The sequence below is a fragment of the Vulpes vulpes genome, chromosome 2, assembly GCF_048418805.1.
Source record: "Vulpes vulpes isolate BD-2025 chromosome 2, VulVul3, whole genome shotgun sequence".
NCBI lineage: Eukaryota > Metazoa > Chordata > Mammalia > Carnivora > Canidae > Vulpes > Vulpes vulpes.
In genome coordinates this window covers 17,316,420-17,338,006 of record NC_132781.1, presented here as the reverse complement: position 1 = coordinate 17,338,006, position 21,587 = coordinate 17,316,420, and the positions used below count along the sequence as shown (strand labels likewise).

At 53.6% G+C, this 21,587-nt stretch overlaps 1 protein-coding gene across 1 annotated transcript in view; it reads left to right on the top strand.

The window, feature by feature from the left end:
* Positions 1–563: 563 nt before the first annotated feature.
* Positions 564–21,587, top strand: part of WNT3 (Wnt family member 3) — a 46,264-nt gene continuing 25,240 nt past the window's right edge. The window contains exon 1 of the mRNA XM_072746951.1: positions 564–783. Within this exon, the coding sequence (XP_072603052.1) occupies positions 704–783 (80 nt within the window). The 5' untranslated portion in view covers positions 564–703. The remainder of the gene's footprint in view (positions 784–21,587) is intronic.

Here is a 21,587-nt window from a genome sequence, read left to right as displayed (position 1 = left end):
CTCCCGGACACCCGGGAAGCGACCTCCTGCGGCCGGGGTCGAGTGGCCGGCGGGCTCGCGGGCTCCGGAGGCTGGAGGCTGGGAGGGGTTGTATTTCCCAACCCCCGCCGAGCCCCTCGGATCCTGTCCTGCCCCAGCGAGGCTTCTGGAAACATCCGTGTGCTTTCCACTCTCGATTCCTCACGCGCCCAAGTCCAAAGGGGTCACGGTCCCCCGAGGGAACAGGAGCCACCCATCAAGCCCACGCCAACCCGGCACCACGTGAACGCCCCCGTCCGAGCCCCGGCGTCTGAACCTGGCGGGGGTCGCCGCGGCGGGTCCCGGGCCAGCAGAGGGTCCGACGTGCCGCCCCTCCCCCCCAAGTTCCCACTGGGTCCGGGGCGCGGGCTTTGCCCAAGTTTGCTGGGCGATGCCCTTCCGCGAGCCCGACTCGTGGGCCGGGCGGGAGGGGCGCGTGATTGACAGGCTGAACTACAGACTCATCTCTTACCTTAGGCCGCGGGCGCTGATTGGCTGCTCGCTGACATCCTCAAACCCGGCTGCTCCGCGCTGGGCTCGGGAGGGGGGCGGCTGCGGGCGGAGGTGCGCTTCTGACAAGCCCGAAAGTCATTTCCAATCTCAAGTGGACTTTGTTCCAACTATTGGGGGCGTCGCTCCCCCTCTTCATGGTCGCGGGCAAACTTCCTCCTCGGCGCCGCTTCTAATGGAGCCCCACCTGCTCGGGCTGCTCCTCGGCCTCCTGCTCTGTGGCACCAGGGTCCTCGCCGGCTACCCAATTTGGTGGTAAGACTCGCCTCTTGTCCGCCCGCGGCCCGATTTCTCCGCCGGGTCCCGGGGAGGTGGGGGGCGCCGGCCGCGGGTGGGCCGCGGCTCCTTTCTCCTTGCCTCCCTCCAGCCCCCCACTCGCCCACCCCTCCTGGATTTTCTGCTGGTGTCGCCTTCAGAATCCAACTCCTGGCTTTTCTGATAATCACCATTTTCCCTGCTACTCGCTGCAGGGGCTGGAGGACTTTCCCCGGCGCAGAAGGTCTCTGATTCTTAAAATCCTAACCCTCCACCCGTCCCAATCTGGGGGCCCCGAAGACCCTCCATTTGCCTGCAGTTGGGTTTCTGGAAATCCAGCGCTGTCCCTGGGGCCCAGCCACTCCTCTTCTCCATTTTGGGGTCTTCATGGGCAAAATCATCCTGTTCCTTCATTGCCACCCCCATCTCCGCCGGCGCCTCCACCAAGAGATTTCCCCACAATAACCCCCTTTTGCCTTCATATTTCAGACCCCGATGGCTTCAGGGATCCCTGGGGCAGGGGAGCGGGCGGGGGGTGGATTTCATCAGATTTTCCCCACTCTGCTCTAGATTAATCTTGAGCCTCAGAAGTGAATATGGTATTTGCTGATCCGAGATGCCATTGAATTCGGATTTTATTCATTTCTTGTTTGTCCATCCTGGCAAAAGGGGGGTTCTCTGAAAATGTAGTTGTTTGGGAGGGGGGTGGGTTTGTTCTTTGACCAAAAACCCAATTCTCCATGTCAAATTCGTTCCTTTTGGAAAACCGAGGACGGAGGAGAAAGGGAGAGAGGGAAGAGGAGAATTCCGTCCCCGAGAAATGCGGATACAAAAGACATTTTTAGTAAATAAGGCTGGGAAACCAGGCGCGGTGTGTGTGGGGGGGTGTGCGTGTGGGGGGGGGCCGACCAACGAATAAACAGCCCTTCGGGAGCCCCAGCTCCATGGAGTCCCCTTGTTTTCCGAGCAGCCCCACCGCCCCCCGGCAGGTCCCAGAGGCCAGAGGGGAAAGACACTGAAACCAGTTCTCTAAATTATACCCCGCCTGCCCTCCGTCTCCAGCCCCCTGCATTCCGGAAAACTTTAATTAAAGAATCTTACCCTCCTGGACGTAGGAGAGCCTCGGCCTGGGGGGTGGGAGGTGAGGAGGAAGAATTTGGGATCCATGAGTGAGAAGAGGGCCTGTGGCCCCTGAGGTGAAAGTCAGAAAGGAATGCCACCAGGGCGCAGTGCCACCTGCGTGTCCCCCTTTCCTTGACTTGCCACCCCCTCCCCAGCCCAGGGTAGGGGGAGCCGAGCCAGCATGATTCTGGGGCCACACCCTGAGTCTGCCTCCAGTTGTTTGGGGGTAGCAGCATTTGGAGGCCGGGATGGGGGTAGGAACAGGGCATGGCCAAGGGTCTGTGCGTGGAGGGTGCTGAGAGTTGCTACCAGGACATACACCCAAGGGAAAGTCTTTCTTCTGCCCAGCCCATCCTTCCCGCGGCTTTGGGCTGGCCCTGGGGCCTCCGATACATAAAGCAGTCCAAGGGGTGGCTGGGGCAGCCAGGGATTCCAGGTTGGGGGCTGTGCCTGTTGGGGGAAAGACCCCTGCCTAAACCAATCCTGCCATCCCTGCCCTTAATGACCTTCTTTCCGTCCCTGGGCCAAGGCCATGCTGTTCTTTGCCTTCCTGGGGACCGGTAGGGGGAGGGTATGGAGAGAAGGCTTGGAGCCCCACTGGCTGCAGGGTTGAGGAAGAGGCCAGGTGCCCTACCCTATTAACTGGAGGAGGGCACTTCCTGGGGCAGGGTTGTGGGGGGACTATCTAGATAGGAAGATGCTGGAAAAACCTGGAAAGCCAGGACATCTCTAACGTAATGCCGGACACATGGCTTGTTTGGGGGCTTGCGGGGGTTGGAGGGAGACAGGGATGCTGCTTTGTCTGAGCAGAGAGAGGGCTGTGTGTGTGTGTGTGTCTGTGTGTGTGTGTGTGTGTCTAGGGTGTTCTAGGTCTATGATCATAAGAAGTGTCAACTGTATACCAGTATGTCTCCGAGTATGGAAGAGTCTGTGCCTGTACCTGGGCCACCATGGATGTGAACTCATGTGAGCTGGGGGATCCATGGCTGTGACCGGGTGTGCTATGTCTCTATACACAAGTGTCAGCAAGTGATTCTAGGATGTGTGTGTATGTGTGTGTTGAGACAGAGAAAGTCTAGAAGTGTCTATGCCCACGTACAGGTCAGCCCCTGTGTCTGCTTGTGACACTATGCATGACTATGTTCATGACTGGGCATGTGAGTGTTGTGTGTGCGTGTGCGTGTGTGCGTGCGTGTGTGCGCATGCCTTCATGACAGTGTAAGGGGAAAGCCCCACAGCTGTCTTTGTGCATGTATATCACTGCTCATGGCCATGACCTGATTGTGCTTGTAAGTATGAGTGCGAGGCTGTGTCTGGGTCTGCCTGTGACCCCGTCCTCAACAGCCAGTGACTGGCTGGGCCCAGGATTATGGATAGGTTTGCAGACCTACGACTTACCGGTGTGGGTGACATCCCAAGCTTGGGTGCGTGGTGGGTGTCCGTGGTCCTGGAGGGGCAGTCCAGCAGGAGACAGAGGTCTAACAGGGAAGCTGCAGAGGGCACGGCTGACCTCGGGTCCCAGGCTGGGCAGTGTCGGGGCAGGGTACAGAGCCTTTCTTGGCACGAGCTCATCCTGTCTGCCTAAGGACTGCCGTTAGCAGCCCTCCCCTCTTCAGCCATTTGTCTTTGGTCTTGGAACTGGGGTGGAGGGTAAGTCCCCTTCCTAGAGCTGGGGCTGGGCCTGGGACAGGGACCGTAGAGTGGATGGGTCTCAGATTCCTGTTCCCACTCTGCCTCCAGGGCAGTCAGTCGGAATCCAGTTCTTTCAGCGTCTGAGTCCAGCACAGCCTGCCCTCCTCAGCCCACCCAGCTCACACATTCCCCAGGAGGGATTTACAGGGGAAATCCTTTAGCTGAGATTTCTGTCCACGCTACCCCTCAAGAAAGGCACCTCGAACCCCCAGTAGCCTGTGCTCCTCAGGCCCCAGTCCTGAGAAAAGGCAGATCAGAAGGTAGAGCCATAAGGGCCTCAGACAGAGACTCATGGAAGGAAGAGATGTGCTCCAGGGCTTCCTAGCCAGGTAGTGGTGGAGCTGGGACAGGAAGCTGTGACAGCAGCACTGATTTCTATAATTCTTCTTGTCAGCCCCAGTTAGCGCCTGCTGGAGGAACTTGTCTTTCTTCTCCTTCTTGGGGGAAAAATGAACTCCCCTATGAGGGCCCATCCTAGGGCCTGCTACATTCCAGAGACAGAGGCCCTGATGGAAGGGGCCTATGCTGGGGGTCGGGAGCCCACCTGCCTCTGGGTGACCCACCCACCTGGGGCTCTGTTTCCTCTTATGCTCAAGCTCCACCAGGCAGTCCTGCCTCACAGCTTGGGTGAAAGTGTTCTGCAGAAGTCAAGGGCAGTGAGCTGGAAAATAAGACACCTGAGTTCTCTTTCCACCATCCTGGGACCCGCTCCCTCACTCGAGCGGCTGCCCCAAGCCCTGCCTCAGTTTCCCTATCTGTCAGTTGTCGTGCTGCCTCCCCCACCCGCTCCCACCTCCACCCGCCTTTCAGAGGCTTGTGAACATGTTCAGTCAAACCCCGTGGGGGTCAGTGGGCCGGGCCCAAGGAGGCACCTGGAGACTGCGGGGGAGGAAGGCCCCAGGCCAGGTGTTAACACTTGTAACAGGCAGGAATTACAGCTGGCTGGGGCTGGGGCTGGGGCTGGCGAGAAGCTGAGCTGGCTGGAGGCTGTTGATCCCACAGACAGACAGACAGACAGATGGGCAGATCGGATGGCCAGGCTTGAACCGGGTGGTCTCCCTTCCAGGGCAGGTCTTTCCCTGGGGGGATGTGGTGGGGGAAATTAATCCAGGTCTCTTGGAAGTGAGTTAACAAGCCTTCTGCCCACCCCACCTCCCACCCACTGTGGGTGAGGCTTGCTGTCCCAAGGGAGCGAAATTGGTGGCGGGTCTATTGGTATTCTTATTGATGAGACCACATTTTGTTTAAAACAAAAACAGGTCAAATGTTATAATAATACCAGGAGCCTGGAGCTGAGTTCTGTTCTTGGAAGAATCTACTTTAGCACAGGGGAAGGGGCACCGGGGAAGGCGCAGCAGTCAGGGAAAGTTCTCCCAGAATCTCAGTGCATTTTTCAACAGCTCCGGGGCCAAGAGGTGAGCGATGGGTGGAGTCTGGGCTCTGAGCCTCACTCCCACCCCAGGGATCTTGAGGGCCCTGGGTTGAGACAGCTGCCTGGTAAGAGACCTTTTGGGGGTGGAGGTGAGGGTGAGGTTGAAAGAGTCAGGAGCTGGACTCGGCGCCAAGTTCTTTGGTGGACACACTCCCTCCTGCAGCTTTCCTGTGACAAACCCAACCAACCCCATCGGCCCCCACACTCTGGCATCTGGGTGCATGCTCCATGACTGATAAGGTGGAGAAACCGAGGCAGACGGAGGGGGGTGCCTAGGTGGAAATCTCCAAAGAGTAGACAGCCAAGCAAGCGCCTCTAATCCACCTCACTACAGAACTTCATGTCAAAAAGACCTGAATGGGACTTGGACAGACAAAGGATTGAGAGAAGACAGTAGGGACAGTTGAGAAGGTGATATGGACATGAGATAGGGGCAGGGTGCTATGACCTTAGGGTTTTCTCTAGACTTCCAATGGGGTCTGGGGAGGAGACAAGGAGCTTGGGGTCAGGGTAGGAGAGGTGACTTTTCTCAGAGGAGGATGGAGCTAACAGACTTCCAGGGAGAGTGGGGTAAAAGGAAGATCTTCCTGGCCTAAGAATGTGGCGAGCCCAGGAGCAGAGAGGACCTGGTCTTCTAGCCTTTTGCACGCACCTTGCTGTGCACCTCAGGATCTTTCTAAAGCCACCAGGGAGGGAAGACATTCTCTACGTCTGTCCCAGGTGGGGAGGCAGGTAATGCCTAACCCCTCCAGCCAAGGTGACGGCCATCCTGGTGTTCTGTGTTGTGTTTCCTTGGGTGCCAAGAAGTTGTTAGAGCTGAGTGGGGAGACTCGGGTCTGAGTTCTGAGGTCATGGTGCACTGGATGTGGGACCTAGAATGGGCTCCTTTTCCTCTCTATGCTTCAAGTCCCCGCCTCCCGCCGGGCTTCATTTTCCTTGACTCCCCTGAGGGATCCCTTCTGCCCCTTGGAGCTCCCAAGGCAGTGACAGGGACAGACACATCGCTGCTGGGAAGGGCAGCCTGAGTGCCCTCTTCCCCTGCGCTCCCCGGCCTCCACTCCTGCAGGGCCTATTCAGACTTTCGGAGCTGGCCTTACGCAGCTTAGCCTGACTTCCGAAGCCCCGCCTGACCTCAGTCCCAAAGCTGGCTGCTCCACTCCTGCCGGGCCAGCCTGCCTGCACCTCCTGGCCACACTTCCCTCAAACCTGGCAGCCGGGCTCACGTTCACGTGTGGCTTTTTCACGTACTACGTAGGTAACCTAGGGCAGGTTAACCTCTCTGAGCCTCAGTCTCCCCATTTATAAGATGAGAACAGTGACTGCTTCTGCCTCAGGGGTTGTAGAGAAGATTCAGTGAGTGAACGCACATAAAGCTCTTAGAGCAATGCCTGGCCTACGGAAAGTTCTGGGTAAATGTTACTCGCACCCGCCGTCTGCAAGCTGTTTTGACCCATTGAAGTCCTCCATCCAAACTCGCCTCTTCCAAGAAGCCTCTCGGGGTCTGGCCTGTTTTCCTATCTTCAGAGGTCAACTTGCCTCATTATCCTTGGTACTGGTGACCATGAGCCTGTTGCTTTATTCTTTTTTTTTTTTTTTAAGTTTATTTATTCTTTTAGTAATCACTACACCCAACACAGGGCTCGAACTCACAAGATCAAGAGCCCAACTCTCACTTTTCCTCCTGAGCCAGCCAGGTGCCCCGACTACAGGTTTATTCTTAACTTGACGGAGTTAGGCCAGGCAGACCTAACCTCAGCTCTCTGCTTGCCCAGGAAGGGTAGGGAGAGAGGGCACTGGAGCCTCCTCTAGCCCTCCTCCCACCCCACAGTTTGTGGGGCTCTTGCGGCCACTGCCATTTCCAGCTGGGACCTGGAGCCACCTGGGGCTGGGCCCGGGGTGGGGAGGGGGGGTCAGGCAGGCGCACAGTGGGAGTGGCACTGGGGCCGCCTGGACCAGCCCGAGCACAGAAGTTGCTCCTCCAGGAGCCGAGAGATGATTCAGAAGGTGATTTATAGACGGAAGGCAGAAAGCTTGGCTCCTGGCAGAGGCCTGCTGCTTAATTACATTCTTGGGGGGGGGGGTTATGAGTGGTGCGGCAGCGGGGGGGGGGGGGGGGGATCGACTCTTACCCCCCTCCCCCTCCAGGCCAGTCCCCATAGCTGCCCACACTCCAGGCACAGTCCCCCTTTCTCCCTGCTGCCAGAGAAGGAATTCCCTATTCTCAAGGAGAGATGAGGCCAGGAGAGCAGAAGGAGCTTCTGAGACTGGAGGAGGTGGAGAAAAAGAGAGGCCAGATGAAAAAGTTCCATCCCCAGGGACTCCTCCAGGGGAGTCTGGCATCCAGGGGGGCTGGGAAACAGGACCACCTAGGGAGGAGGAGCACTATCTTCCTTGCTTCTGGGCAGGTGAATAGCTGACCCACTCTGGGTTTCTAGAATCCTCCTGAAGGTCCACACTTTCCCACCAGGGCCCTATCCCACTGCCGCTTCTGGATCCTTCCTTCAAGTGCATTCCTTTTACGTTTGGTTCTCAGTGTGCCGCGGGCTGGGGACTTAGGGACCCGGTTCTGTGCTCAGAGGTTGAAACCGAGTTCTTTAGTGCCAGACAACCTGTGTTATGTGGGCACGATGGCTGCCTTAGATCCAGAGAGTTCTCCAGGCAGGGTCAGGCTTGTATCAGAGGGAGAGGAACTTTGCTATCCTCACGTCAAACCAACATCTCAGAGGGTCCCCGCAATTCAACTGCTAAAGCTACAAAATCACTTCTGCACTGTTGACAGGCAGCCCCCATTCTGTTCAGTCACTTGCTGTGGTGACATCTGGATTCCCTCTATGAACGCTGACCCATGTGGCAACCTGACATCTTTCTATTGCTGCTTGGTTCCCATGTAGTCTCACCGCGGCTTTGAAACCCAAAACCCACCACTAGTTCTGGAGGCTAGAAAGGTGTGTTGGGGGGCAGGGGGGAGGAGGGTAGCCTAGGCCAATAGAGTCTATTTATCTGTTTGCAGCTTGGCGTGTACAGCCGGGAGGAGTTGGCAGGGGTCAGGATGGGGACACTAGACAGCTCTCTGGTTCCCCCTGAGGCGGGCCTTCTCAAAATGGCCTCATTATGTGTGTGGAGTGAATTCCAGAAATGTCAGGCACACCCATACATCTAGGGGAAGGATGGAGACGCACAAGTGTGCTGGGAGACAAGAGGGGGCAGTGTGGGGTGACGGGAGGTTTCTGGCCAGTGAGTTAGGGGTCCTGAGACCTGGCTCTGCCACTAGCTGTGGCATGACATTGGGCAAGTCCCTTCACTATTCTCGACCTCAATAAATAGGGGACTTGGGCAAGCTGCTTGCCCTGGACTTCCAGCTCTAGGATTCCAATCCCAGATTCTGGTCACCCAGTGATTTGGACCAGCTGCCTGGTAGAAGGAGGCGGTCACTGAGGACTGACCTCAGGGCGGGGTGGGAGTGCTGAGCACAAAGCTTTGTACAGCTTTGAGGTCATGGATGAGTCTCACCACTTCCCAGGCCTTGGTCTTCCCATCTGCAAAGTGGGTGATGATACTAACGCTGTCATGTGCCCCGCCTACCTGCAGGGCTGTCCAGAGCTTCAGAAGCAATCATCTTCAGGAAGCCCTTTGAGAAGCGTCACATTCTTTCTAGAGAAGTTAGCATCATTGCTGATCCTATCAGAAAAGAAGAGTAGGAGTTCGCCGCTGGTCAGAGGGTGCTAAGCATGGGCCCAGCAGGACTCTCTGAGCCTCTGAGCTTGAGGAGTTGGTATTTTCAGTGGAGGAGGAAGGAGTGGGCTGGACAGGGGCATCATGAAGCTCAGAAGAGGCAGAAGTCCAAGTGGCCACTGGACATGCCCAGGTTCATAGCTGAGAGCACATGCCATGGGTGCCCTCCCAACCTAATGCAGAGACCAGAGGCCTGACCTGAGCTCAGCCATGCACAGAGCAGGATCTCTTTTCCTTTCTTTTTTTAAAAGATTTTATTTATTTATTAGAGATAGAGCACAGGCAGGGGAAGAGTCAGGGGAAGGGGCACAGGGAGAAGGAGAAGCAGGCTCCCCATTGAGCAGGGAGCCCAATGTAGGACTTGATCCCAGGACTCCAGGACCATGACCCGAGCCTAACTGACTGAGCCACCCAGGTGGCCCATAGAGCAGGATTCCTAAGGGGGGACAAATGAAGATGGGAGATGTGGGTGGAGGTGAGGCAGAGTAAGGGGAAAGAGGCGTGTGGCCATCAGAAGATGCTAATTGCCTCCAAAAGGCCTTGCAAACTGGCAGACCATTCACTCAAGCCAGGTTGGAAAAATAGGGAGGACTGAGTGTGTGTGTGTGCACGTTGGGGGTGGTAAGGGGGGTGGGAGCAACAGGACCAAGCACCCAGGCTGTTGGGAGGGTCCTTGTGTGGAACCTGCCCCTGGGCACAGAGTCCCACTTATCTGCCAGAGCCAGCTGGGTCAGCAAGAAAAACCAATCTCTCCTCACAGGACCGTTAGGAATGCAAATAGGGGCTGTGGCAGTGCGTGTGAACAAGCATCCTGCCTCCTGTCCAGATCCTCACCACTTACTCCCTAACTGGGATTTCTGAGGGCCTCCCCCCTGCTTTTAAACCTCCCGTGGCTCCCCACTTCTTGTCTGGCACCAAGGCTCCCTGGGATTTGGCCTCTACCCACCTGTTCAATAGTACTTTCATAAGCCCCCAAGAACCCCCCAATTCCTCTGTGTCTGTTCATGGAAATACCTCCCATCTCCTCTCTCCCTTCCCCACACTCAACTGCTGAAATTCCACTTTGCCGTGGACCCAGATCAAAACCCTCTTCCTTTGGGAAGCCCTCCTAGATTTCCAAACCAGCGCCCTCTAAGCAGGAAACATGCCATCACTCCCTCTTCTTCTCCCCCACAGCCAGACATGCCATTTAGTCCCCCTGCCTTCTACCGTGAGCTCTGGGTGTCTTATTTTCCTTCTCCAGATGCCCCGCTACAGGGAGAAGCAGTTTTAGTTCCTTGGAACCGCCACCCGCCCTGGCCAGTGCCCAGGATAGAGTCGGGGTCAGTAAACAAAAACAGCTCTGTGCCCTATGTAACGCACTCTGTGAAGACGCAGGAACAAAAGACGTTTCTAAGAGCGCCAGTTGCACACGTGCATCACTGTGACGTCATGAGCAGACTGAATGGGCGGAGTGGACCCATCCCACCCCCGGGGTAACCTGAGGCTCAGAGCACATTGCTTCTGCTGACTTTGAAAGGCAGCCGGACCTGGTCGCCCTTGACCAGCAGTCAGCCTGCCCTGCTCGGCTCAGGTGCGCTTGGCTCCGGCCACGTGGCTGGCAGCCCTGGACTGTTGGAAGGCCCTTAGGAGGATGGCAGCCCAGACCTGAGCAGGCCGCTGTCTGAGCCTTGTCCTTAGAGTCTCAGTTCCTTTGGGATTAGATTTTCCCTCCCAGCTCCATTTGCAAATATTCTATTTACCCCACCACCTGCCACTCTCACCCCCTCCACCATGCTCACCAGCTCACTCTATACTTGGGGGCCCAAGTCTTTAGTTTTAAATTCCCATTTGGTGAGACTTGTTTCTCATCCAGGATTAGGTGAGTGTGTTTGTTGGTGGTCTCTATGTACTGGTCCCTATACACACCTCATGGTCTTCTAAAACCAACCTCGCCCCATTCTGCAGATGAGTTCTTGGGCCACCTACCCTCTACTCTGAATCTACATCCTGTTGGGCCCAAAGCTTTTCCTTTCTACCACCATTCAGGCTCAGAAGCGGATTTCTTATTTGGGGCAAGAATTAACTTATTCATGTTCTACCTTCTTCCCCCAAGGACGGCTTTGAGGCAAGATGACATTTGACCTTCAACTTGCAAGCTGCTGCTTTGGGTTTATTGATACTATTTCTGAAACTCTAGGAGGTCCCTTATTCAGAGATACATGCAAGTCTCTGGTGAACTTTCCACGTGTCCTCAAGCTGGGCTAGTTGGATGCTGGCAATAGAGGCACGTGATCATTTTGTTGCCCCTTGGAGGGGTGCAAGGTGCTTGGGCAAATCGCTGCTTCCTGAGCCTGTGTTTTCTCGCCTGTGAAATAGGAAGGAGGTGGAGTAAGTGGCCTCTTGCATTAATTATTTCCAGCTATGAGTTTTATCTTTCTATTTAGTCCCTCGTGCTCCTTCATACCCGATCTCTATCCTACACATCCCAGAAAAAAAATCAGAGTCTTTCTTGCCCAAACCAATTCTTGAGTTAGTGCATCTGAGATAGCTGATTTTTTTTTAACCCAATCTTTACAATTCAATATTCAACTTTATTCCTCCCTGAGGACAAGCATCTCTCCTTTTCAGATAAAAATATGTTTCCCTTTATGTTCTGGCTATCAGGAAACCCAGAGTCAAACTTGAAATTCAATCCTGTCACCTCTATTGACCGTGACGTGGCATATTTGTCTTCTCCTTGACCTTGAACGTGATTTTCTGTTTTCATGCTATTATTTAATCCCATGTGTTTTGTATTACAAGCTCCTTGAGGGCAGGCGCAGTCTTGCACACCGCTGTATTCTCTGTGCCTGCCAAGTACAGAGTCCATACTCAATAGATATTTGTTGTCTTTGGAATAAATGTTTGTGGTCAAATCTTTGCTGGAAAGAGGTGAGCCACACACAAATTTTTTTTTAAAAATCTTGCTCTATCAGGGCATTGCGTTGTAAGAATTCCAGTCAGTTTCTATTTCTTTATCATCAGCTCTCTCTCCACCCCGAGTCTGCTAAAGCTTTGTCTTTGACTAAGCCACCGTCTTTTCTTTTGTCCATGATCTGCTTCATTCGAAACCTGAAGTCGGTACGTAACCTTCCTCTTGGGAAGCTCTCTTGTTTCCTAGCCAGTGACCAGACTTTTCCTTTTCCCCGGCTCCCTTCATATCTGGTTCCTCCCTCCTTCCCTGGTGCTGGAAGGCAGCCAGTGCTATTGCTGCCATTCTGCAGGTGACCGAATGCTCCGGTAGCCTCCCCCTGGTCTCTCCCAGTCCCCAGCAGCCATCGTGGGAGCTGCTGTCACTATAAGGCGCAGTGGGAAGGTAGAACAAGGCCACGGTCATTCGGGAAGAGCACCAGGGTCCCTCGCTGCCAGCCATGCGTTTCCCATTGGCAACACCCGAGGGGAGCACCGGGTTGGCCTGGAGGGTGCCAAGTCTCCACCCACCGGTAGATCTCCAAGGAGGGACACAGAAGGGCACCCAGCAATGGAGGCCAGGCACCTTCATTGCTACTTTGTCCATGAGAAAATTGAGGCTGCCAGAGCCTAAGAAAGGAGCTAGGAAGCGAGTGCTGGAGGCAGCTCACAGCCAGCCGATGATTTGATGATTCGTTGTGTATGGTGTGTGCCTGGCAGGCGCAGCACGCACGTTAGCTCGTATCCCCAAATGACCTCAGGAGGCAGATACTCCTGCTATCCCCATTCTACAGGTGAGGAAACTGAGGCCCCAAGAGAGCCACTCCATTGCCCAAGGCCCCACAGCTGGCCCGCCCAGGAGCAGCAACCACAACACAAAGCGCCTGCAGCCAGGCCCACCAGGCCTCCAGTGACACCACACCCGTCCTGCCAGTCAGGAGGTTCCTCCTTAGGTCTGCCTGCGGTCTTTCCTGACTCAGTTCAAGCCCAGACTCTCTAGTTTGTCGTCTTGGGGACATGAGCTTCACTGTGGATTTCTAGTTCACCCCCAGTACAGGAGTGCATTTCTCCCTGGGTCTTCCCTTCTCCAGAACCATCCTTCCCCAATGACCCAATCTCCTGCACACCTTTAATCCTCTTGCTCTCCCTCTTCTTCTTCTTCTTTTTTTTTTTTAAGATTATTTATTTATGTATTCATCAGAGAGAGAGAGAGAGAGACAGTGAGAGAGAGAGGCAGAGACACAGGCAGAGGGAGAAGCAGGCTCCATGCAGGGAGCCCAATGTGGGACTCGATCCTGGGTCTCAAGGATCACGCCCTGGGCTGTGGGCGGCGCTAAACCACTGAGCCACCTGGGCCGCCCTGCTCTCCATCTTCTGATCTCTCTCCAGCTTCTCCACCTCCTTTTGCAAGTGCTGTAACCCACAGGACTGCCTTGAGGCCAAGGTGAAGGGATCTCACCAGACCCTTAAATTTAGAGGGCTCTATTTTGCAGTCTTAAGGCCGTGCCCCTCCCCACAGGGCATGGGGTCTGGGGTCCAAGAGGTTGTACCCACCCAGAACTCACACTCCCCACCTCCCAACCTCTGCTCTGGGTCCGCCCCTGGAGGTCCTTGCCCAAATGGCCATGAGCTTGCTTCTGGGCTGTGCAGATCTCTGTCTGGGTTTGATCCTGATAGAGTGGCCATGCTGCTGGTGTGAGTGCCCCTGCACCCAAGAGGTAGTCAGGGGAGGCCGTTTGCAGGGGCTGTGGATGGAGCTCGGACGTTCCATTGGGGTGTCCAGTGTGAGATGGAACAGGGATGGGCAGGCAGCAGGCTGGATCTCCCCATGTCACTTTTCTTTTTTTATCTCCAAATATTTTATTTATTTATTTGAGAGAGTGCATGAGCAGAGGGGAGAAGCAGCAGGAGAGGGAGAAGCAGGCTCCTGGCCCAAGCAGGGAGCCTGATGTGGGGCTCGATCCCAGGACCCTAGGATGACGACCTAAGCTGAAGGCAGATGCTTAACCAACTGAGCTGCTCAGGTGCCTCTCTTTTTAAAAATTATTTATTTGGGATCCCTGGGTGGCTCAGCAGTTTAGTGCCTGCCTTTGGCCCAGGGCGTGATCCTGGAGTCCCAGGATCGAGTCCCGCTTCAGGCCCCCTGCGTGGAGCCTGCTTCTCCCTCTGCCTGTGTCTCTGCCTCTCTCTGTCTCTCATGAATAAATAAATAAAATCTTTAAAAAATTATTTAAGTAATCTGTACACCCAACGTGGGGCTCGAACTCACAACCCAAGATCAAGAGTTGTACGCTCTTCCCACAGAGCCAGGCAGGTGCCCCACCCTGATATCCCTTTTCTAGCATCAAACTCTGGAGAACCCAGCCTCTCAGGTGGTGAACAAGGATGAGAGGATGAATTTTTAATTTATTATTGAAGAATACATATAAGAGAGTAGCTGAGTTCAAGTGCATAGCTCACTGAGTTGAATGGGACATATGGGATTTAACAGTTTGTTGACCTGACAGGAGGCCTTCACGTGCTGGGCAGTGGTAGATGAGCCTCTACTTACCCTCTCAGCCAGGCCCCCGTAAATGCTCCAGCCGGGGCTGGGCTCGTAGGCAGGAAACAGGGCCTCCACAGAATCTGGAAGAAGGCTTGCTTTCTCCAACGTCGCCGCGTCTTAGATTTCTGCCTCAGCAGGTTGCCTGCCTTCTGCGCGGGTGACACTTCCAGCTCCTCCACAGGCTGGGGTCACCTCACACCTTCAAGTCCCCTCTTGCCGAGCTGGAACGCTGTCTTACGCATCCTTAGCCTCGAAGGAACTGCCTTCCAGTTTGGTGGGATCTGTCATTTTCTAATGGCCCGATCATTAGATCGCGTGCAGCGGCAGCTCCGTGGCTCCCCAGTCCCTGGAGTGGCCTGCAATGCCCTGCAGGGTCCAGCCGCCCCCTAGCTCGGGGCCCACTCCCACCTCCTCTCTGTGACCTACTTTCCCTCACATGGGTAAGAGCGCGGGCTTGGGGAACAGCAGGCCTGGGCTCTGGATGGTTCTGCATTTAGTATCTGGATGACCCCAAACTCTCTGAGCTTCTCTTGTCTCTGTAAGATAAGAGCTACTCTAAGGGGTAAAGGATGCGATAGGTGTGAGACTTAGGATGGGGGTCCCGGTGTCCACACATGTCGCTGTCCTTAATCTTGTTTTATTGTCTGTACTGTTCTACTACCTTCTATCTCCCAACCTTTGTGCTTGCCCTTGCCTTCCCTTGGAATGACCTCTAGGAACTTGCCTGTATTCTTCAGAGCCCAGTTTGGACAACATTTTTCTCTGTGTAGCCTTCCCTTGGCACAGGCTCCTACTCAGCCTCTTCCAGCAGGAGCACGTCCATGAACTAGACTGGGAGCCCCCTGCGGGCAGAACCAGCTCTTGGTCATCTCTGGACCCACATCACCAAGTGTAGCAGGTGCGCACAACAGGCCCTCTAAGACGAGTCGTGGGAGGAAGGGACACTGCTGAGATTGCCCCAGTCACAGGCTCAGTCTTCCAGCCCTGGCCAGAGACGCTCATAGCCTCCGTGAGGTCCTCCTGGGAAGACCTGCTGGCACTTGTCACATATCTTCTTGGGTTCTTAGTTATCTCTTCATGTGCATCTGTCTGGCCTTCCCAACTAATGAGCTGGCCCTGAGAGCAGGTTCCCCTTGTATGCCCTCGCATCTCCAGTGAGCCTTACACAGCGCCCTGCATAATGCAGGAGCACAGCTGGGAATTCTGTTGATCGAGCTGATGAACTAGGCTCCTGCCCAAGCGACCTCACACCCAGGTTCAGCTGGCTCCCACCCTCTGGGACAGCGTTTTCCCTCACTGTGTGAGGCCTCAGAGGGTCCAGCTCTGAGCTTCTAAGTCTCCATGCTGAAAGGCAGCCCAGCATTCCAGAAAGAGGGGTCAAATTTGCCATAATGTGAATCTCAGGTGTGCCACTTAATAGCTCTGGAACTGTGGGTACATTGTTAAAAATCCCTGAATCTCAGTTTGTTCAGCTGTAAAATGGGAGTAAAAACTCTGATCTCAGGGCAGTATTTTTTTTAAGATTTTATTTATTTTTTTGAGAAAGAGAGCATGAGTTGGGGGGGATAGAGGAAGAGGGAGAAGCAAATATCCTGCTGAGCAGGGAGCCCCATGTGGCGCTCAATCCCAGGACCTGAGCAGACGCTTAACTGACTGAGCCACCTGGTGCCCCTTAAGGATGAAATGAAACAATACACAAGAACTGAGCTAAAGGTGAATACTGAATAATAAATCAATGAGGTTCTGAAGGTCATTCCAGTGTAGCAAGGGGTATAAAAATATCCCAGGCCAGAATTTGTACAACAAAAAGATCTGAATTCCTTCCAAAACAGAACAGGCCACACTCAGGGAAAACCATATGCTTTATGTTGTTTTGTCTCAACTGATTAACCTGTTTGAAGAATGAAGTGGGTGATGGGCATGTGACTTGGTGCACCCAATGCAATGTGGACTCTGGCCTGACCTTCTGTCCTGGTGTCCTGTACAGCCAAAGTACTCACCAAGGCCTCCAGCTCTTGGGAAGGGAAGGATAAATCAAATGTGGAAGTTGTCATTCTTACTGGAGTTCCAAGGACTGGTCTGTGTGGGTTTAATATGGCCCCAGTTAATGGCTTAGACACTGGTCCTTTCAGTGTGTGTGTGTCTCTCTCTCAAACAAATAAATCTAAAAAAATAAAATAAAATAATAGTTTTCCCAGCTAAGAATGCCTAGACAATACATATTTCATTTTGCTTATTTTTAGCCATTATAAAAATGGTGTTATGCTGAATGCTGTCTTTTCTCCCTCTACATTATGTTTCTAAATTTCAAACAATGTTGTTGGATATTACTGGAGCTCTTTTATTTTCGCAGCTGTGTAATAGCCCATCATCTGAATGCACCACACTTGCCAGCTCCAGCTCCTGCCAATGGACGAGTGTCTCGGGGTGCACATGAAGGACGGTAGCTCATGGGGGTGCCTATCGCAGGATCTGCAAATGTTTCCCTTCACAAGTTGACACAAAGCTTTTCAAAGTCAGGTTGTGCCCATTTCCACTCTCATTTTGCTCCACATTTTCACTGATTTCACAAATGGGATCTGTGGTCTTCATTTGCAGAGATGGGACTGTTTTTAAGGTCCCAGGGCTGGGTGAAGCAGAGGCAGGGCGGCGACCCACGTGTTCATTTCGACACATAAGACATGCATTTGGAAGAACACATGGCCCGTGGCTGGTGTGGCTGGTGGAAATCCCCACCTTTGGCTTTCACTCCTTCACGCTCCTCACATTCTCTTCTCTAAGGGCCAGAGGGCATCGCTGGCATTTGGTGACAGGGGCAAATTGGCTAATGGAGGCTTCTCTTCTCTGCCTCACCTCTCCATCTGCACCACTCTCCTCCTTTCCGCTCCTTAAGTGCACCCTCCTGGGCTGTGAGCACCCTGCCGGCTTTCCAGAAACAATGCCACTCCTTCCAGCAAGTCCCATCCCAGGAACCCCACCAGACCAAGGGTACGTGTTCCCCTAGTCCTCTCCTGCCTGAAAAATGGTAGTAGTATCTCCCAGGTGCCACTTCAGGGAAGACCAGAAGGTGAATCTTTCTCCTAAATCTTTATCTAAATGCTGGGTTTCCTTCCATCTGAAAGAAAAGTTGTGAGCTCCTCAGCACACCTTGGAAACCAGGTGTGCCAGCTAGGTCCTGCTTGAATCTCTGTCCTCAAGAGCTCGGCCTTGCCAATCCTCTCTTCTCCCACACTGGGGCAACACCCCACTTCCTTTTTTAAATTTTTATTTATTTATTCATAGAGATGCAGAAAGAGAGAGAGAGAGAGAGAGAGGCAGAGACACAGGCAGAGGGAGAAGCAGGCTCCATGCAGAGAGCCTGACGTGGGACTCGATCCAGGGTCTCCAGGATCACGCCCTGGGGTGCAGGTGGCATTAAACCGCTGCGACACCAGGGCTGTCCCCTCAAGCCTTTCCTACAAATATAAAGGGGTCTTAGGATCCCTATCCCAATTGGAAGACTCTTTCCCATCACTCCCTCACCTGACCATAACCTTTCCAGGAGTTTGCAAAATCCAGCAAACTCAGAGCTGTCATCTCTTGGACACCTTCTCAACCTAACTGCCACCTCGCTCCCTGCTCTTCTGTGTGCGTTTGGGCCAGGGCAGGACTTTGTACGCTTGTGGATGCCCTTCTTATAGCAGTTCCAAATAACCCTGCTGAGTAGGGCTTCTGGGGTCAATTAAGTTTGGGACATGCCACCTGCTACTTCTAGCTTCTTGATGTTTATGGTGCTCATTAGCATATTAGCATTCATTAGCATATTAGCAACACAGGCCCCACAGGGATGACCCTTGTTTTCATTTGTTTAGTCTGTATTCCAAAATTATTTAACTTGGTGGTCCTTTCTCCCCAAATAACAACTCTAGTCTATTTGGAAAATGTGATCTAGAAGATTCTCCTGCTCCTTTCATATGTCAGTTTGTCCTTGTGGTCTTATTCTTCTCAGCAATCAAGCTGATTCCTCTTTTTTATTTTATTTTTAAGTTATTTATTTATTTATTTTAGTAATCTCTATACCAGCATGGGGCTCGAACTCATGACCCTAAGAGTCAGAGCCACACGCTCTTCTGACTAAGCCAGACTGGTGCCCCCTCTTCTGATTTAAAAAAAAAAAAAAATCATCCTTTGTGAACTAGTTCAGTCCTGAGTACCCCTTCCAGAGGGGCTTGAATTGAGTGAATGTACACTTTAATAAATGAATGAATGAAGCGATCAGTCAATCGGTCATCCAGCTAGATCCCCTCTCCTGGGAAGCAGTCAAAACTGCCTGGCCATCGCACCCTGGGGGTGGGTCACACCCTCTCCACAGTGGAATGAATCACCGTCTTGCATTAGGCTCCAGTCATTTTTTTCGGAGGCATCTGGTCTCCCTGACACTGGGAGCCCCTGTAGGCAGGGACCACATCGCACTCACCTCCCTGTATTCCCATAAGTGGGTACACGATCCGTGACTGCTGAATGGCATCTCTCCTCTGACTCCTTCCAGAGGGATCTAGCACCCTGTGGTTAAGCCCAGGTAACCTCAGGCAAATCACTTCATCTCTGCACTTCAGTCTCCCAATCCAAATGGGGGTGATGGTAACAGTACCTTCCTTACAGGGTTGTTGGGGGCCTAGATGAGTTAGTATGTGTGACGTGTATGAAACACGCCTGGCACTCATAACAGCGACCACCATTCGTTGTACAGGGGCCGTCATGAGAGCTTTACCTATATGTCGACGACTCCTCCTTCCATCTCTTAGACGGAGGTGACATTTATATTTTTCGAATCAGGAAGTAGAGTCCTCCCAAATGGACACGGAAAGGAGTGGTAGCAACGGGGCCAGGACTCCGGGCAGCCGCATGAGCCAGTGGTTTGCAGCGCTGCTTCCCACTGGGGACTGGGCAGCTCCTCCCCCTCCTCGCCCACAGTCACCCCCCTGAGAACCTGATCCGCTTTTTTAGTCTCTCTCGTTCCCCAAAAGATGGAAACCATGGCACTATATGGGTGGGTTTTAAGTGCACTGTGTATACGTGAGACAGAGCATAAGTGAGTGGGAGGCCGGGCAGTTGCCATCACCTTCGTGGTAGATCCGGGGAAACAAAGATGTTGAGGTGGAGCTTTGAGGCCACAACAGGAGGAAAGTCACCTGTGAATCAGCAACGCTGCAGAACTGGCAGAGAGACCCTGGAAGTCGGCTTGGCCACCACCCACGGCACTTTGCCGGGGGCCCTGCGTGTGCCCAGGAAATGTTTGCAGGCAGGACATCTGTGGCCGCTTTGATCCAGGCAGGTTATCCAGGTGAAAGACAGATGGTTGTAAGAGGGAATCAGGATGGGGGGCGGCAGCCCTGACTTCTGAGGTGAACATGCTAGAATCCTTCCCCATGCGCCAGCTGGCCTTCTCTGACCCTGTAGGCCGACTCCCTTCTTCAGGAGTCAGGAGGAGGAGGACCCCGGGAGTCATGGGGTTGACTGTCCTCTTTTCTCCATCGTGGCCAGGGCTTTATTCTGGCTCTGTCCCTGGTCCAGCCATACAACAGAAGTGAGATGTGGGGGTCTTGGGGGAAGGGCTAATTCTGTGATGTGACTGTAGGAGGTTTAAGATGCATATGCCACAGGCTGTTTTTCTTGGAGCGGAGAAGGTTGGGGGGCTGCATTCCAGGCAGGGGAGCAGCTACTCCATCAGCACCTGAGGAGAGGCCACGAGGGCCAAAATGGCGGCTCAGAGGGTTGGGGGGTGTGGGGGGTAAATAGACGAGCTTTCCCATCAAATGTCGTGAGGCAAAGGCACCCAGGAGTGGAAGCAGCTGGTGAGGCTGACAGAGGAACAGAGAGAAGTGGGGCTGAGAACTTTCCAGACTGGAAAGACGATGGAATTCGCAGGAATTCCCAGTCCCATGTGGACTGATTGGTCTCTCAAAAGCTTGACTAGTATGAGAATCTGATAAGGTGTTGAGTTTAGCTTTTTCTCCTCCCCATGGTGGTACATTGTGTTCTGTGAACAAAGGAGAACCAGAATTCTGTGAAGACGAGGAAGAGCCCCTTATCACGGTTGGCTGAGCTCTTTGGCTTCTCAGCCCATGGGACCCAACTGAACCCCCAAACTGGGGCTACAAGAGCCAGGGGGTGTGAATGCCGGGTCCTACTGCCTCCTCTTGGCCTTCTTTTGTGCCAGATGATCCCCCAGTGTTCTTTCCAGCTCTGACAGGCTTCTCTCAGGGGGACGGCCCTGGCCCCCACTTCACTGCCTATGGGATCGAAACTCATCAGCTGGGACCTCAGGCCCTGCCTCCTTCCCTCTTTGCTCCTTGGGTTTTGGTGTTTTTGAGTTACATGAATGTCCCGGAAGTTCCCTTCCTCTGCCTTCTCTTGCAGGGCATAAAAATCCACCTGAGAGCACATCTCTCTGAAGTAGATTATCTGTCCGCCCATCCCACTCCATGTCCTCTCCTTCACCTGGTCCCCCATCTCCCCCAGAATGATTTGTAAGCTGGTTGGTCTTCATGCTCATGCCCTCTCTTCTGTGCACATGGCCTACCCATGAGATATACCCTCCTCCAGGTCAAGGGCCGGGATGGTGTCTTGTGCCCAGCTGAGTGCAGAGCACACAGCGGGTGCTGAATAAATGCGTTCCACTCCAATCAGCCAGTCGTCACCAGAGGGTGGCATCTAGACAAGAGAAGAATAGCAACGGCACGGCATTTGGTCAAATCCCACCTTCACTTGCTGGTCCCCTGCATGAGGCTCAGTTTCCTTATTTGGAAAGTGGAGGCCATGTCTATCTCTCAGGACTGTTGAGAGAATTAACCCAGATGCTGTGTGGGGAAATGCTTTGCAAACTTGGAAGGTGCTGGAACATGAGTCATCTACGCTTAGGCATCTTGGATGCCTTCTGGGAGAGGTCCTGAATTCACATGTCCTGCCCCCAGCCCTCAGGTAGAGGTCTCCTCCCCACCGGGGGATGCTTTGAGTGAGAGTCTAGCTCTCTCTGGGATACAGACAAATAGATCTCGAGTATGGAAGAGCCATGACAACATTCAAAGGAAAAAAGATCAATGGGCCCCGACGTTTGAGTTTACAGCCCTATAAATCCAGAAAGCAGCCTGAGTGGCAGGATCTACTTGAGTATTTCCTTCCCCTCCTCTTCCAGCTCCTAACCAACATGCCCCATACAGACTCTGTCCTAAGAAATGTCTCCCCTACTGCTTTATTAGGCAGCTTGGTGCCTCCATTTCCTAGCTGTGTGACCCCAGACATGTGTGCTTAGCCTCTCTGAACCCATGTTGTCACTTGTCAAAGGGGGATAATTATAACCTCCAGAGGGTT